This window comes from Aquarana catesbeiana, linkage group LG04, assembly GCF_042186555.1.
Source record: "Aquarana catesbeiana isolate 2022-GZ linkage group LG04, ASM4218655v1, whole genome shotgun sequence".
NCBI classification, from domain to species: Eukaryota; Metazoa; Chordata; class Amphibia; order Anura; family Ranidae; genus Aquarana; species Aquarana catesbeiana.
In genome coordinates, this window is record NC_133327.1 from 383,727,783 (window position 1) to 383,744,100 (window position 16,318).

The window sequence follows — 16,318 nt, forward strand, 5'->3', positions numbered from 1 at the left end:
AAGCTAAAATATTATTGGCTGCTACAGAAAACTGCATGTAATTTCATATTATAAAGTCAACACCACTGTACCAGCTACATATCCTGTATTTACTTTCAATTCGCTTGAAAACCTTTCCATAAAAATATGTTTAAAATGGATTCACAAATCAAAGAGCTCAGTTTATTTTAATATATTGTTCATAATGCACCATTTTAATTTTATTGGGTTCGCATTCTGCTTTCTCTTTATCTAGGTTGTGCTGGAACGCAAACAAAAAAACTTTAATGAACATCCTGTTTCTATTAACCACTTTAAAGCATGTTAGTTATCTTATTTACTTGACATATTATAGATTTTACATTTTACCCAAAGAATTGGGTATTATATTGTGTTTGTGTATACTAAAATGAAGAAGCATAGGGGCACATTTGGACAGCAGCATTGTTAATCTGGTGGAGGGTAGAGTTAAGCCCCATACACACGGGCTGAATGTCAGGCAACATCAGCCAGTTCAATAAAATACAGCCGACATTCTGCCCTTGTGTATGCCAGCCAGTCCAACAGAAGCCGGCCTCTTGGCCAGCGTCTGTCAGATGTGCATGCTGGAAAGCCATCAGCCGACCGACTACGAATCAGTGCTCTCAGTCAATGGAGGAGAATGCTGACTGGAGTGTTCTGGCAGTGTTCTCCCCCTGTCACAATACAACAGCTCAGCAGGGGAGACCATTGTACTAACGTTGGATGCGGAGCCGACAGTTTTTTTTTCATTCAACCTGCTGGATTGAGCAGAAAAAACTCATAGTGTACTAGTCTACTGGAGCTCAAGTGGTTGAGCAGGCATGATCCACTGTTGTCATCATTGGAATCCTGCCAAGAAGTCATCACTGGGGTGCATAGAACAAGAAGTGGCTGCAAACAGACTGAATATGCAACACTAAGATAGATGCAACACAGTATGAAATGATGATAAACCAAGTATTTATGGGGAAAAAGGGGCAACTACTCATGATACACACTGCTTCAGCAAACTAAACGTCACTCATTTAAAGTTTACACCTACTTTAAAGCTGAACTTAAGGCAGCTATAAAAGCCAGAAATGCAAATAGCTATGTATTATATAACTGTATTATTTAAATGCAAGCCGTGTTAGGACTGAAATTTGACCTGGTATCACCACCTTTGTAAAGCAGAGAGGGAGAAGTAGCACAAGGAGCCAGATAGTTGTGTTGTAGTGATCATGTGTCAACAAGGAACATGGTGATAGGAGAAAATAGCAGAGTAATGCCCTGTACACACGACCAGTTTTCCTGTCGGAATAAACTCTGAAGGTTTTTCCAGCGGAGTTCCGACGGAATTCCGCTCAAGCTGTCTTGCATACACATGGTCACACCAAATTCTGACCTTCCAGAACACGGTGACGTACAACACATACGACAGGACTTGAAAACGGAAGTTCAATAACCAGTAGCCAATAGCTTCCGTCTCGTACTTGCTTCAGAGCATGCGTCATTTTTGGTACGTCGGAACGGCATACAGACGATCGGTTTTCCCGATAGGAATTGGTTCCGTCAGAAAAATTTAGAACATGTTCTCTTTCTTGGTCCGTCTGAATTTTTGACATAGAAAGTCCGATGGGGCATACACACGATCGGAATATACGATGAAAAGCTCCCGTCTGACTTTTTCTGTCGGACATTCCGCTCGTATGTACACGGCATTACAGGAAGATGAGCTCACAGTGGGGTTGATTTACTAAAACTAGAGAGTGCAAAATCTGGTGCAGCTCTGCATGGTAGCCAATCAGCTTCTAACTTCAGCTTGTTCAATTAAGCTTTGGCAATAAAACCTAAAAGCTGATTGGCTTCTATGCAGAACTGCACCAGATTTTACACTCTCCAGTTTTAGTAAATCAACCCTAATGTGTTGCTTCTCTTTCACTGTCCAATTACTAGCTGGAAGAGATACAAGAACTGCAAGTGTCACTTTACTGCAGCAGAGAAAAATCAGGTTTGCTGTCCTGATACGGCAATGCTGTGTGGCAGGGCTGTGTAAATCCTAGCAGTGGATGGACTGAAATACAAACAACATGGCAAGTAAACAACTATATATGTATTTAAACCGTGTATTTACAGTAGTTATTTGCCCAAACTACAGTTTTAACAATCTGGACTCCAAGACTCACAGCGATTTATCTGAAGGCTTAAGCCTGGTACACACTAGTATTTTTTTTTTTCATTCGACACAGCAGGACTGAACAGAAAAAACTGGCAGCTCAGGAGGAGCCGCTGTACCAACTATCCCTTAGTACAGTGATCTCCCCTACTGTTCTATTGTGTTCTGACAGGGGGACAGCCCCCCCCCCCCCAGAACACTCCGATTAGTGCTCTCAGCCATTGGCGTCGATCGGGAGCCAGTCAGCAGACCTTTTTCAGTTTTCTGTCGGACCGGCTTCAGTACACACGCGCCAAATGTCGGCCAGCTTATTTTGAACCGGCCGATGCCACCCAACATTTGGCCCATATGTACTAGGCTTAGGGACTTGCAGAAACCAAAAGATGTCTATGGTTCTGCAGTATCACTACCTTTAGCTAATTTTTAGTAAAGGTCAGCTTCACTTTTATTTAAAGTAAATCCAAGTACCAGAAGTGTAGATTGGCTTTTAGTATCTCTCTGATAGATTGCATTATTAAGCAGAAAATAAAGACCTCCGTCAAGGGCTATGTAGGAAGCCAACTTTATATTCTCCCCTGTGGTAATATTCCACAGAATATCATTTCTGTCCAGATCTTTGAAAGAGATTTGTTTAGAAGATATACCAATAAGAGTTGGAGCAGGGCGAATATCTGTGGAAAGAAAAATATAGCATAAACAACACAAGGAACACACAGGGTGCTAATAAGCAAGACTTTTGTACTATTCACTGACATAAATTAGTAAAAAAAGGATAATTTGAGACTCAAGGCACCAAAATGACTGCACTAATCTAACCAAAGCGCTAACAGCTATATATAAAGGGCTGAATGGATAGTTTTATGGTGAACTTTACGAACAATTTCTTTGTTTTAGCTTTTTATAGAAGCATATTCATTGGTTCAGTACATCGGGGGAATGTGTTAGCTTGCACCTTTTCCAGTTTAGATTTGCTAAATGTTTTTAATCTATTTTTAGGCATTTTTGCCTTAATTAGTTGAAATATAGCACAATTACAAAGAGCCATACATGGGCTTTCAGAACATAAGGCTGTGTGGCTGGTACCTAATTATGACAACTGTGAATATAATTACTTGAAATGTACAATACCCTCTCTGTTTCTGTTCCTCTAAGTTCTTCAGGTTTGTTTAATTTCTGCAAGGGTACTTCCCCTTTTTTTAAAATAAAAAAAAACAACTACACCTTTTACAAAATAATTTGTACTAATGCTCAAAAAATTCAGAAACCAGTTCACCATTTTCACAGTATACTGTACTAATTAATCAGGAAATCCTTAAATTAGAACCAAATGCGTTTATTTTTAGTTTTGGATAGAGTGTAGACGGAATAGAACACTTATTAGGTTTTTATTGTTGTCTCTACCCCCCTTAGGGAGATTCACTGTCTCTTCTTGTCCTGGTTACCATTATCATTAAAAGTTAAAGTAAAAGAAAATCCCTAATTTTGGGTTGTCTCTATAAAAATAATAGAGGGGAAATCTTCCAATAGGGACATTAGTTCTGATGACTTGGGGATCCCCAAAGGATTCCCTTAATTTGCAGGGATTTCCTCTCACTTCCTGTTTTGGCTATGGGACAGGGAGTGAAATCTCCCCAGTGCAAAACAGATGGCCAAAAAAAAAAAAAAAACTGCCCGGGGTTATAACCCTCCCTTCCTCTATCCAAAATGAAAAAAAAGTTTTGCCTATAGCTCTACTTTAATTTATGCAACAAAAGCATCTGTTGGGCACTACAAGAAAATAGCATATTCATTAATGTATGCCACTTCTTTATAAATAAGCTATGTTGTCTGTTACAAATCTTCTAGTATAGATCCAATGTACCATCAGAAAAAAAAGAATCATACCAGAAATCAATGGATAGCACATTTTTTTAGCAGCCATGAAGCTACTGAATCATTGACGAGAATAAAATAAGTCCATGTATGATCCCATTTTCAAAGGAATAACATGATCTAATAAATCTATGCACACCTTGTTTTAGTTTATCTGTGCATTTTAGATGAGTTGTATTCTGAAGGATTACCACATTCCTAGAAATAGATGTAGATTTACAGTGCATCACAGATGGTGGAAGAAAATATATGACTAGTAGTTGTGTGCAACCCAGAGGGATTGCTTTGCTAAGAAAGTAGAAACTATTCACAAAATAATTGTTTACTTTCTACAGTGTATGTTCATTGTATTAAACTGTGAACATGGCTTCACCTTATTTACTACACTGAGTCAACATGTAGCAAATCAGTCCCAGTGAATATTACATTTAAAATTTTCCAAGTGAATTTTCATTTAGCTTAGAAAAACACAGCAAAGTGTCAACAATCATATGCAAAATGTTAGATTATAAAAAAAAACGCTATGTTTCAGGTCACTATGTACCCTTTGTCAAGCAGAGTATTTATGTCTAAAGATGGACAAAGACATATCAAAACTTGGCTGGTTTAGTTTTACGGGGGGGGGTTGTATGTAAGGTGGATCATATCTTTGTGTGGATATCTGTGTGTGGATAGAAGAATCTCTTCATCTGATCATTCAGCCAGCTGGTTGAACAAAAAACAAAACAAAAAAAAACACATCTCTGGCCAGCTTAAATTCTACTTGAAAAATACCTGAGATATGCGCTTCTGCCATATCAGAAAATGGCCCAGGTCCAACAGAAGTATAAGCTTGCACCTGGAAGACAAAATCTGAGAATTAAAAATATTTTACTGTTTAATAGTATAGATATATTATAGTTCAAGGTTTACTATATTATGGCAGGAAATTGAGTAAAACAAGGAAACCTATGCTGACAAAAAATGGATTGCCACGGCTAACCTCTCCTGAAAATACTATCATGCTGATCTACTTGCTTTCATACTTTGAGTTACTGATCAAGTATGCAGGTCTGGAGCTTTACTTGCTGCATGTTCATTCTAGATCATAAAAATACTAAAGCCTGGAACAGCCAGACAAGTAGGATTTTTAGAATTTTAGCAGTGACAACCAGGGCTTTATTTCAGCTGGAACTTGGTGGAACTCAGTTCCACTACCTCTGGCTCAAGCCATCTGCTCCCTGCTCACCACTATCACTTGTAAACACAAAAGTCCGTCTTCTGTGTTTACCAGTGATAGCTTGTCTCCAACAAATCTGCAGAGTGCAGGATGGGATCAAGAGAGATGCAAGTGCACAAGGTTCATTGGGGATGCTGACACCCCACGAGATGATCTGCAAGCGAGGGAGGAGGTGTCACCTACAGTGTGCAGAGAGGTACTAGAGCCAGCTGGGTGCTTCAGTTTAATACAGCCATGTGGAAGATGGTGGAGCTTTTAAGAAACAGGGAAGGTTGCATGCAGAGGTTAGAGATGAAGAGGGGTGAAAGTGAGATGTGGATGGGAGATGCAGAGGTAAGCAGTTGTGAAAGAACGCTGAACGCTGCACTCTGTGTAGTGCACCCCTAAACTTGGCACTCTATATGCAGCGCACCCCTGAACTCAGCACTATGTACATAAGGCACCCCCAAACTTTGCAAGTAGTGCACTTCTGAACTCTGCACTCTGTGAGAAACCCCCACCCCCCGGAACTCTGCACTCTTACACTGTACGTACTGCACTCCTGGAATTTAATGCCCCTTTAAGGCAATTTGACCACACCTACTATTTGATGCGGTTTAGAGGGTGGGTGTGTGTGTGTGGGGGGGGGGGGGGGGGTTGGGTGGTCGTGGTTGAGTTCCTGCACCTATTTTCTGAGATAAAAAGCCCTGGTGACAACCAACATATTTCTCTTGATACAGGTTTGATACAGCTGTACAGAGTGTCAATTATGACCTAAATACAATTTTTCTACAGTTTCTAAGGGAAGTAGTGTTTGGTTCTCTAAATATAGCCTATTAATAATTTAACCTCAGTTTATCAGTTTATCTGTAAGGTTGCAGATATTTTCAGTTTAGACACAAATAATGCTTGTAAGAGCCTTTCTTGAAGCTTTCTATTACTGTGTCATTATGGGGTTGATTTACTAAAACTGGGGAGTGCAAAATCTGATGCAGCTGTGCATGGTAGCCAATCAGCTTCTAACATCTGCTTGTTCAATTAAAGAGAAGAGAAGTCCAACCTGAGCTTTTTAGGCTGGTCTTCTCCTCTGGGTCACAAGAGTGCAATTTGTTTTGCATCCCTGTGAACCGTTTTCAGCCCCTCCACAGCTCATCGCTCCAATGAGCGTGGAGAAAGAGACCAGGAGCGATGCTGACTGACAATGCTTGGGGAGGAGTGAGAACCGAGCCATCGGCAGTGTTCGGTGGCTCGGTTCTTAGTGCAGAGACGCCGGGGGGACAGCTGCAGCATCGGTCTGATGCTCCATCCACCGAGGTAAGTATGATTAGAAGAAAACCAACAAACCAATACTATTCTTTAAGACCCCTTTCACACTGAGGTGCTTTGCAGGAGAAAATATCGCCTGCATAGCGTCTGTAAAGAGCCTCTCCTGTCTCTCCAGTGTGCAAGCCGGCAGGTGACAGACAGCAGGTACTTGGCATAATGCAGGGATAGCCTCCACGGCTTGACACAGAGCAGAGTCATGCAAGCTGGGTTGGTAACTAGAAGGCACGTCAGGTACAGAGCAGCAGGCAGAATAGTAATCAGGTTCAGGATGGAGTTTGCAATGGGAAGCAGATAAGCAGAAGGATCAGGCAGGGACGTGGTCAAAGGCAAGCCAGGGGTTGGTTTAGGCAAAGTTCAAGCATGGTCAGACGAAATAGCAGAACGGCAAAAGGAGATCAAGCACAGGAACAGGTAGCAGAATGTTGTAGACCATAAGGCAAGACCCTAGTGCAGCAGAAGTGCTTAAATAGCCCACTTGGCGCCAATCTAGTGGCGAGCGTGCACCCTGACGTACACGCGTTTCGGCTAACAGGAATTTGCCGTTTGCACATATTCATGCACCTATGCACATTGGTTCTTTGCTGACCATAGGTTTGGCTAATAGTCATTCTCTACGCTACGCGCCTGGGTACATTTTGTCTTTCCCGACACAGAACCTGCACATGTAATGCACAAATATGAATGCTTTCATGTACATATACTACACATTCCTTGCCTGGCACATATTTCCCAGTGCCTTGTTCAGAACTAAATAGCCCACCAGCCTCTTATATTAGGGTTGCACCGATACCGATACTAGTATCAATATCAGTAACTCCCCCCACCGTCGCAACGATCGTTCCTGACTGTCCCCGTATCCTCCACTAGTCCCCCTCTGTGTCCTCCATGTGGTCCTCTGGTTCCCCCCTGTCCCCCCTCCGGTCCCCCCTCTGTGTCTTCCTCCGAGTGCTCCTCTGGTTCCCTCGTGTCCACCTCCAGTCCCCCTCTGTGCTCCTCCATCCCCCCTGTCCCAGATCTTTCAGGATGGAGGGAGGAGGAAAGAGCCAGTAAATATGTAATTTACTGGCTCCTTCCTTTTCTGAATGGACAGAGTCCATTCATAACTGAGCATTGCAAACTGTGTTTACGCTGCTTCAGTTTATGAATGGACAGGAGCCTCTGTCCCCTGTCCATTCATATTCAGTGCAGCTGGGGCTGCAGAGAAAGGGACTGGGGAATCTGTGTCCTCAGTTCCTTTCCTTGTATCAAAGGGGAGATGTTGGGGGTCTGTTTAGACACTTGACATGTCACCAAAGATTTAAAAGTAAAAATAACAAAAACTAAAATAAAAAAAACACTGACACCGTTCGAGAGAGAATTATGGTGAACAAAGCACCCGGGCCAGATGGCATCCACCCACGGATCCTAAAATAATTAAGCTCTGTCATTTTAAAGCCATTGTTTCTCGTTTTTAGGGACTCTTTAATGACTGGCATAGTACCAATGGATTGGCGTAAGGCCAACATGGTGCCTATATTTAAAAAGGGATCTTTACCAAGTAACTATAGACCTGTTAGTTTATCTTCTATAGTCAGGAAGATACTAGAGTGTTTAATAAAAAACCACATAGATGAGTTATTGCTGGAAAAAAATATTTTAAGCAACAGACAGCATGGATTCGTGAAAGACAGAAGTTATCAAACAGATCTGATTTCATTTTATTAAGAGGTAAGTAAAACCTTAGACAAGGGAGTGGCTGTGGATGTGGTAGACTTGGATTTTGCAAAAGCATTTGACACAGTTCCCCACACACGGCTAATGAGTAAGGTAAAGTCTACAGGCTTGGAAAGATCAGTTTGTAAATGGATAGAAAACTGGCTAAAGAACCAAATTCAGAGAGTATTGGTTAATGATTCTTACTCTGAATGGTCTAAGGTTATCAGTGGTGTACCCCAAAGTTCAGTGTTGGGAGCCTTACTTTTTAATAACTTTATAAATGATATAGGGTCTGGGATTAAAAGTACAATTTCAGTCTTTGCAGATGACACCAAGCTATGCAGTGGAATAACATTCTTACAGGATGTCTCCAACTTACAAACAGACCTCAATGCATTTCATTGGGCAACTATGTGGCAGATGAGGTTTAATGTGGAAACATTTAAAGTTATGCACTTGGGGGCTAAGAATATGCATGCATCATAAATACTTGGAGGAGTACAACTGGGGGAATCAATGGTGGAGAAGGATCTGGATGTTCTGGTAGATCATAAACTTATGCAATACCAAGCTGAGGTTTCCAAAGCAAGCAAAGTCCTTTCTTGTATTGAGAGAGGTAAAGACTCCAGAGAGAGAGATATAATTTTGCCCCTGTACAAATCATTAGTAGGACATCCTCTGGAATATGCAGTTCAGTTTTGGGCACCAGTTCACAAAAAGGATATCGGGGAACTGGAGAAAGTGCAGAGAAGGGCAACCAAACTGATAAGAGGCATGGAGGAGCTTACCTGTGAGTAAAGATTAGAGGAACTAAATTTATTGAGAAGAGGAGATTAAGAGGGGATATGATCGAAATGTATTAATACATAAGTGGTCCACATAGTGAACTTGGTGTTGAATTATTCACTCTAAGGTCATCACAGAGGACAAGGGGGCACTTTTTACGTCTGGAGGAAAAGAGATTTCATCTCCAAATACAGAAAGCTTTCTTCACAGTAAGAGCTGTAAAAATGTGGAATAGACTCCTTCAAGAGCTGGTTCTGGCCAGCCCAGTAGATTGCTTTAAAAAGGCCTGGATTCTTTGCTAACTGTACATAATATAGCTAGATACTAACATTTATAGGTAAATTTGATCCAGGGAAAATTCGAATGCCTCTTGGGGACTCAGGAAGAATTTTTTTCCCCTGCTGAAGCAAATTGGTTCGTGCTTTGCTGGGGTTTGTTTGCATTACTCTGGATCAACTGTGGGTATGGGATTGTGTATGATTTTATTGTATAATTTTTGATTGTATGATTTTTTTTTGATTGTATAATTTTATTTTTAAATATATATTTTTCCCCCTTTTATTGGTTGAACTAGGCAGACTTGTCTCTCTTTTCAACCAGTCTAACTATGTAATTATGATAGTATAACACTGTTGCCCCTGGATTTTCCATTTAAATATAGTTTTTCTGATATGACACACTGGGGTTTATTTACTAAAGCTGGAGAGTGCAAAATAAGTCTCACTGATCAGCTTCTAACCTCAGCTTGTTTAACCAATTCAGCCCAGGAAGATTTGGCTGCTGAATGACCAGGCAATTTTTGCGATTCGGCACTGCGTCGCTGTAACTGACGATTGCACGTCCTTTTTTTCCCCACAAATAGAGCTTTCTTTTGGTGGTATTTGATCACCTCTGCCGTTTTTATTTTTTGTGCTATAAACAAAAAAAGAGCGACAATTTTGAAAAAAAAGCAATGTTTTTTACTTTTTGCTATAATAAATATCCCCCAAAAATATATAAAAAAAATGTTTTTCCTCAGTTTAGGCCGATATGTATTCTTTTACATATTTTTGGTAAAAAAAAAATTGCAATAAGCGTATATTGATTGGTTTGCACAAAAGTTATAGCTTCTACAAAATAGGGGATAGATTTATGGCATTTTAATTATTAATTTTTTTTTATTAGTAATGGCGTCGATCTGCGATTTTTATTGTGACTGTGACATTATGGCGGACACATCAGACACTTTTGACACTATTTTGGGACCATTGTCATTTATACAGTGATCAGTGCTATAAAAATGCACTGATTACTGTGTAAATGACACTGGCAGGGAAGGGGTTAACCACTAGGGGGCGATGAAGGGGTTAAATGTGTCCTAGGGAGTGATTCTAACTGCTCCCGATCACAGGGAGCAGTAGATCTCTGTCATTACACAAGGCAGAACGGGGGAAATGCTTTGTTTACATAGGCACTTCCCCGTTCTAACCCCTACCACACCGCAATCGCGGGCCGCCGGAGAACATCGAGATCCCAGGACCCGCGGAAGGCGGCAAATTTAAAGGAACGTACCTGTAAGCCCATTTGCCTGTCTGTGCCATTCTGCCGATGTACATCTGTGTGCGGGTAATTACACTTTGTCAATAAAACCTGGAAGCTGATTGGTTTCTATACATCTCTCCATCTTTAGTAAATAAACCCATCAGTGTAAGGAAATCTGGAGAGATGTCTCCAGTGGATCCCAGGCAGATAAAAGGATTTCAGTTTTGGGTAGACTTGATCTTTAATCTCTTACTTTTTGTTAGCCATCTCAATGAGCAGTTTCATTTCTAGGGACTGATGACTGGCTCCAGGACTCTGTAAGTTTAGCCCCAATTGCTTCTATTTTGTCAGTCATTAATAGTAGCGCTCTAAGTGCTTTCATCCTCTACAGTTTCTAAACCACACATGTATCATGCAGAAGCCTCACCTGAAACCGAAGTAGAACCTCAGGACCAAGGTCATAAAGATTATATGATTTTGTAGGAGCTGTAATGTTAAGTGTTATCGGTATATCATCTGTTTCATTATATTCACTTCCATTTGTTAATGTATATGCAATTGTGCAATTTATCAAAACGCCATTGCTCCTATTAGGGTCATCCCATCTTAATTCCACTCCGATACTTTTTGTGTCAAACAAGCTAGAATTTCCTACAGAATACACACGTGGACTCAGAGGTGCAGAAGGGACTAAGGAGAAAAAAAGGATATAATTACATCTTAGAAGCGAGTGCTCTTTACATCTTAAAAGGGCATAACTATAAGAAAATTGTGTATATTATTACATTTTTTGGACAATACTTGTTAGGCCGAAGCCCCAGGCGTGTACGGACTTTCCTCCATTCAGTACCGGCTGTCCTTGAAACACATCCACTGCAGATGCCGCCAATCCCCCGATGTGTCCCACTGAGCTCCCCGCTGTGACATCTCTTCATAGTAATACCTGACAGCACTGGCCCCAGGACTCTTTTGCTCCAGCCTGTCCTCTGGTGCAGCCTGTGTGTGACTCTAGCAGAGGGAGCAGTGCGGGGCTTGGTGGAGATCATGAGAGCATTGCAAAAGGTGCAGCGGCTCTTAGCTCCCCTCCTGGCGGGGCATCAAGAAACAGATGACGGGGACTCCTAAAAAATACTGCCCGCCCAGTGCTGAGGAGAGCCCTGATGAGATGGACGATGAAGCCATGAAGAGGTAAGGAGGAGGAGGATGGATCAGTGTCAATGTATGTGCAAGGTAGATCAGTGTATGGGTCAGGTAGGTCAGTGTAGGGGTCATTTAGGTCAGTGTATGTGTAAGGTAGGTCAGTGTAGGGGTCAGGTAGGTCAGTGTAGGGGTCAGGTAGGTCAGTGTATGTGTAAGGTAGGTCACTGTATGTGTCAGGTAGGTCAGTGTAGGGGTCAGGTAGGTCAGTGTAGGGGTCAGGTAGGTCAGTGTATGTGTAAGGTAGGTCACTGTATGTGTAAGGTAGGTCAGTGTATTTGTCAGGTAGGTCAGTGTAGGGGTCAGGTAGGTCAGTGTATGTGTAAGGTAGGTCACTGTATGTGTCAGATAGGTCAGTGTATGGGTAAGGTAGGTCAGGTCAGTGTAGTGGTCAGGTAGGTCAGTGTAATGGTCAGGCAGCCCAGGACAGGGACATGGGCAGGGGCCAGGACAAAGGGGGTGGAGTCAGAGGCAGGGTGGAGGGGGGCAGCAAAATAGTGTTTCGCCTAGGGTGTCAAAAATCCCAGCCCCGAGTACCACTTGATACAACTTCCAACCTCCTGTGTATTTCAGCCTGTCATAGATATTGACAGGCTGCAGGCAGCTGGGCTGGACACTTTTACTTTCAGCATAAAATGTGCATTTTAATGTTTATTAATTACTTGATGATGATGAGAATAGTCAAAGACTCATCAGCAAACTAAATATATTTAACCAACAAACCTTTATATTTATTTATTACTTAGACAATGAACCCTCAAGGAAAGTTAACAAACGTATGCTTTTATATGAACTACTGGATTATTAACTCCTTTGACAAAGCATAAGTTTAGTTATTTTCCTTTTAAAATCAGCACATGGAATGGTACTTACATTCAATGGGAAGCATCTCTTGTGCTGGTGACTGCTGTTTTGAAATCCGAAGTTCACCATACCCTGCAGCATTAATCTTGTGGTGCTGCTGGGGTTGATACATCTGCTGGACCTGTCATAGGCACCCATCAAGAATGTCAACTATGCCTGCCCCTTCCACCTCCTTCCTCCCTTCCTAGAAGCTGTACTATATCTTTAATCAATGAAAAGAACTCTATGAATAGAGGAGGCAGACCTTTCATTTATCCGCTTGTCCTCCATTCATAGAGCGCTTTTCATTGCTGGAAGCTATAGTACAGCTTCTATAAAGGAAGCAGAGAGGTGGAAAGGGTAGGAATAATCAGCACTTTTGACAAGTGACAAGGTCCAGTGGCAGGGGTACGGGGGGTGGCAGAGGACTGACGATTTCAACTAAGAGTAGCTACCAGCACAAAGAACACCTCTCATTGGATGTAAGTACCGTCGCTTGTGCTGGTGAAAAAAAAAAAAGCATGGAAAGCCACAGGTTAAAAAACGTGGGAAGCTCAATACTCAAAATGCTGCATGAGCAGCATTTGTTAGGTGTATGGTAGCTCATTGAAAAAAATGCGCTGGCCTATACATGCAGCTTGACACTGCGCAAAACAAGTGCATACATGCAGAAATGTGTGCCACTTGCCGCTGCACGTCATAGTGTGAATGGAGACCAAGTTCTTGAACGAGAACACATTTTACATATTGCCTTCAGGCCTGTTTATTCAGCAATAACTTTGTCATTACTTAACATAAAAAATAATAGATATATTTTTCCATATAAACAAGGTTTCTTTTGGTGATATAGGGGGTTATTTACGAAGGGCAAATCCACTTTGCACTACAAGTGCAAGCTACAAGTGCACTTGAAATTGCACTGAAAGTGCATTTGGAACTGCAGTGGCTGTAAATCTGAGAAGTAGATCTGAAACGAGGAGAAGCTCTGCTGAATTTATTATCCAATCATGTGCAAGCTAAAATGCTATTTTTTATTTTCCTTGCATGTCCCCCTTGGATCTACAGTTACTGCACTTCCAAGTGCACTTTCAGTGCAATTTCAAGTGCACTTTGCACTTGTAGTTTGCACTTGTAGTGCAAAGTGGATTTGCCTTTAGTAAATAGCCCCATAGTCTTGCAATTTGTTATTTTCTATGCAATTCATAGACAAAGTTTAAAAAAACAGTAAAAGTAAGTCAAGTAAAACAAAGTCCTTTTTTATCTTAATTAGCAATAGCTTAAAAACAAATAGCATTACTATAGATAAAAATTATTCATTGTATTCTATCATTTGTCCCATTAATAATGACACTTAAGCCTGATTTTCACAAGAAGCAGCCTAAAAAGCAATGCATGGTGGACTTTTTAGAGGGCAGTAGAACTGCTACAGTAGGAGATACTGGCTGCTGCCTCCAACTCAGGCCTCTTTCAGACCTGCATTCCCATCAGTAGGTATACCTGTGTATTATGACTGTAATACTACTTCTCAGTAGGTATACCTGTGTATTATGACTGTAATACTGCTTTGCAGTAGGTATACCTGTGTATTATGATTATAATACTGCTTCTCAGTAGGTATACCTGTGTATTATGATTATAATACTGCTTCTCAGTAGGTATACCTGTGTATTATGATTATAATACTGCTTCTCAGTAGGTATACCTGTGTATTATGATTATAATACTGCTTCTCAGTAGGTATACCTGTGTATTATGATTATAATACTGCTTCTCAGTAGGTATACATGTGTATTATGATTATAATACCGCTTCTCAGTAGGTATACCTGTGTATTATGACTGTAATCCTGCTTCGCAGTAGGTATATATGTGTATTATGACTGTAATACTGCTTCTCAGTAGGTATACCTGTGTATTATGACTGTAATACTGCTTTGCAGTAGGTATACCTGTGTATTATGACTGTAATACTGCTTCGCAGTAGGTATATATGTGTATTATGACTGTAATACTGCTTCTCAGTAGGTATATATGTGTATTATGACTGTAATACTGCTTCTCAGTAGGTATACCTGTGTTCCACAGCTATAATCCTGCTTCTCAGTAGGTATATATGTGTATTATGACTGTAATACTGCTTCTCAGTAGGTATACCTGTGTATTACAATGATAATAGTGCTTATCAGTAGGTATACCTGTTTACTATGATTATAATACTGCTTCTCAGTAGGTATACCTGTGTACTATGATTATAATACTGCTTCTCAGTAGGTATACCTGTGTATTACAATTATAATACTGCTTCTCAGTAGGTATACCTGTGTATTACAATTATAATAGTGCTTATCAGTAGGTATACCTGTGTACTATGATTATAATACTGCTTCTCAGTAGGTATACCTGTGTATTACAATTATAATAGTGCTTATCAGTAGGTATACCTGTGTACTATGATTATAATACTGCTTCTCAGTAGGTATACCTGTGTATTACAATTATAATACTGCTTCTCAGTAGGTATACCTATGTATTACAATTATAATACTGCTTCTCAGTAGGTATACCTGTGTATTACGATTATAATACTGCTTCTTAGTAGGTATACCTGTGTATTATGATTATAATACTGCTTCTTAGTAGGTATACCTGTGTATTACGATTATAATACTGCTTCTCAGTAGGTATACCTGTGTACTATGATTATAATACTGCTTCTCAGTAGGTATACCTGTGTATTACAATTATAATACTGCTTCTCAGTAGGTATACCTGTGTATTACAATTATAATACTGCTTCTCAGTAGGTATACCTGTGTATTACAATTATAATACTGCTTCTCAGTAGGTATACCTGTGTATTACAATTATAATACTGCTTCTCAGTAGGTATACCTGTGTATTACAATTATAATACTGCTTCTCAGTAGGTATACCTGTGTATTACAATTATAATACTGCTTCTCAGTAGGTATACCTCTGTATTACAATTATAATACTGCTTCTCAGTAGGTATAATACTGCTTCTCAGTTGGTATACCTGTGTATTATGATTATAATACTGCTTCTCAGTAGGTATACCCAGTGGCGGAACTACCACCATAGCGACCCACGCAGGCGTTATGGGGCCCGCAGTCGAGTGGGGCCCGGTGAGGACATACGGCTCCGCAGGCGAGAGCGGGTGGCTCCGCAGGCGAGAGCGGGCGGCTCCGCGGGTGAGAGCGGGTGGATCTGCAGGTGAGAGGGTGGGTGGCTCCACTGGCTGTCAGGCGGCTCAGTTGGTGAGACAGCTGGGCGGCTTGTGAGTGAGCGAGCTGGCCAATCAGGGAGCTGGCGGGTGGGGGAGCATAGACATCATCTCTCACCGCCCAGCGCCTGCCCTGCATCCTTGCAGTGCAGTTCCCCCCTCACTGTGCAGGCAGCTGCAGGAAGTAGAGAGATGACATTATCACTCTGCTGCCTGACTGATAATCTGCTGTCTGACTCTGGGACACAGCAGGAAAGTGACACAGCAAGTGACAATCCATAATGTGTGGCAGGCGACGTGACAGCAGGAGGCAGGAGCAGAGAGCAGAGTGGGCGGGAGCAGAGTGGGCGGGGCAGAACTCTAGAGCGCGCCTGTGAAGGGACATCGTTTTCGGCACATGAGGAGGCTCTGGAGTCTGGACAGGATGTAGGAAGGGAGTGGGAGGCTGTCATCTGTTTTGCACTGTTTTGCTATTTTTGTGA

At 41.3% G+C, this 16,318-nt stretch overlaps 1 protein-coding gene across 1 annotated transcript in view; it reads right to left on the reverse strand.

Moving 5' to 3' along the window:
• The window catches only part of ROS1 (ROS proto-oncogene 1, receptor tyrosine kinase), a 249,252-nt gene that overhangs the window by 120,444 nt on the left and 112,490 nt on the right, over positions 1-16,318 (reverse strand). Inside the window, exons 19-21 of the mRNA XM_073627146.1 lie at positions 10,981-11,243; positions 4,802-4,865; positions 2,624-2,826 (exon numbers count right to left, since the gene is read on the reverse strand). Coding sequence (XP_073483247.1) covers positions 2,624-2,826; positions 4,802-4,865; positions 10,981-11,243 — 530 coding nt within the window. The remainder of the gene's footprint in view (positions 1-2,623; positions 2,827-4,801; positions 4,866-10,980; positions 11,244-16,318) is intronic.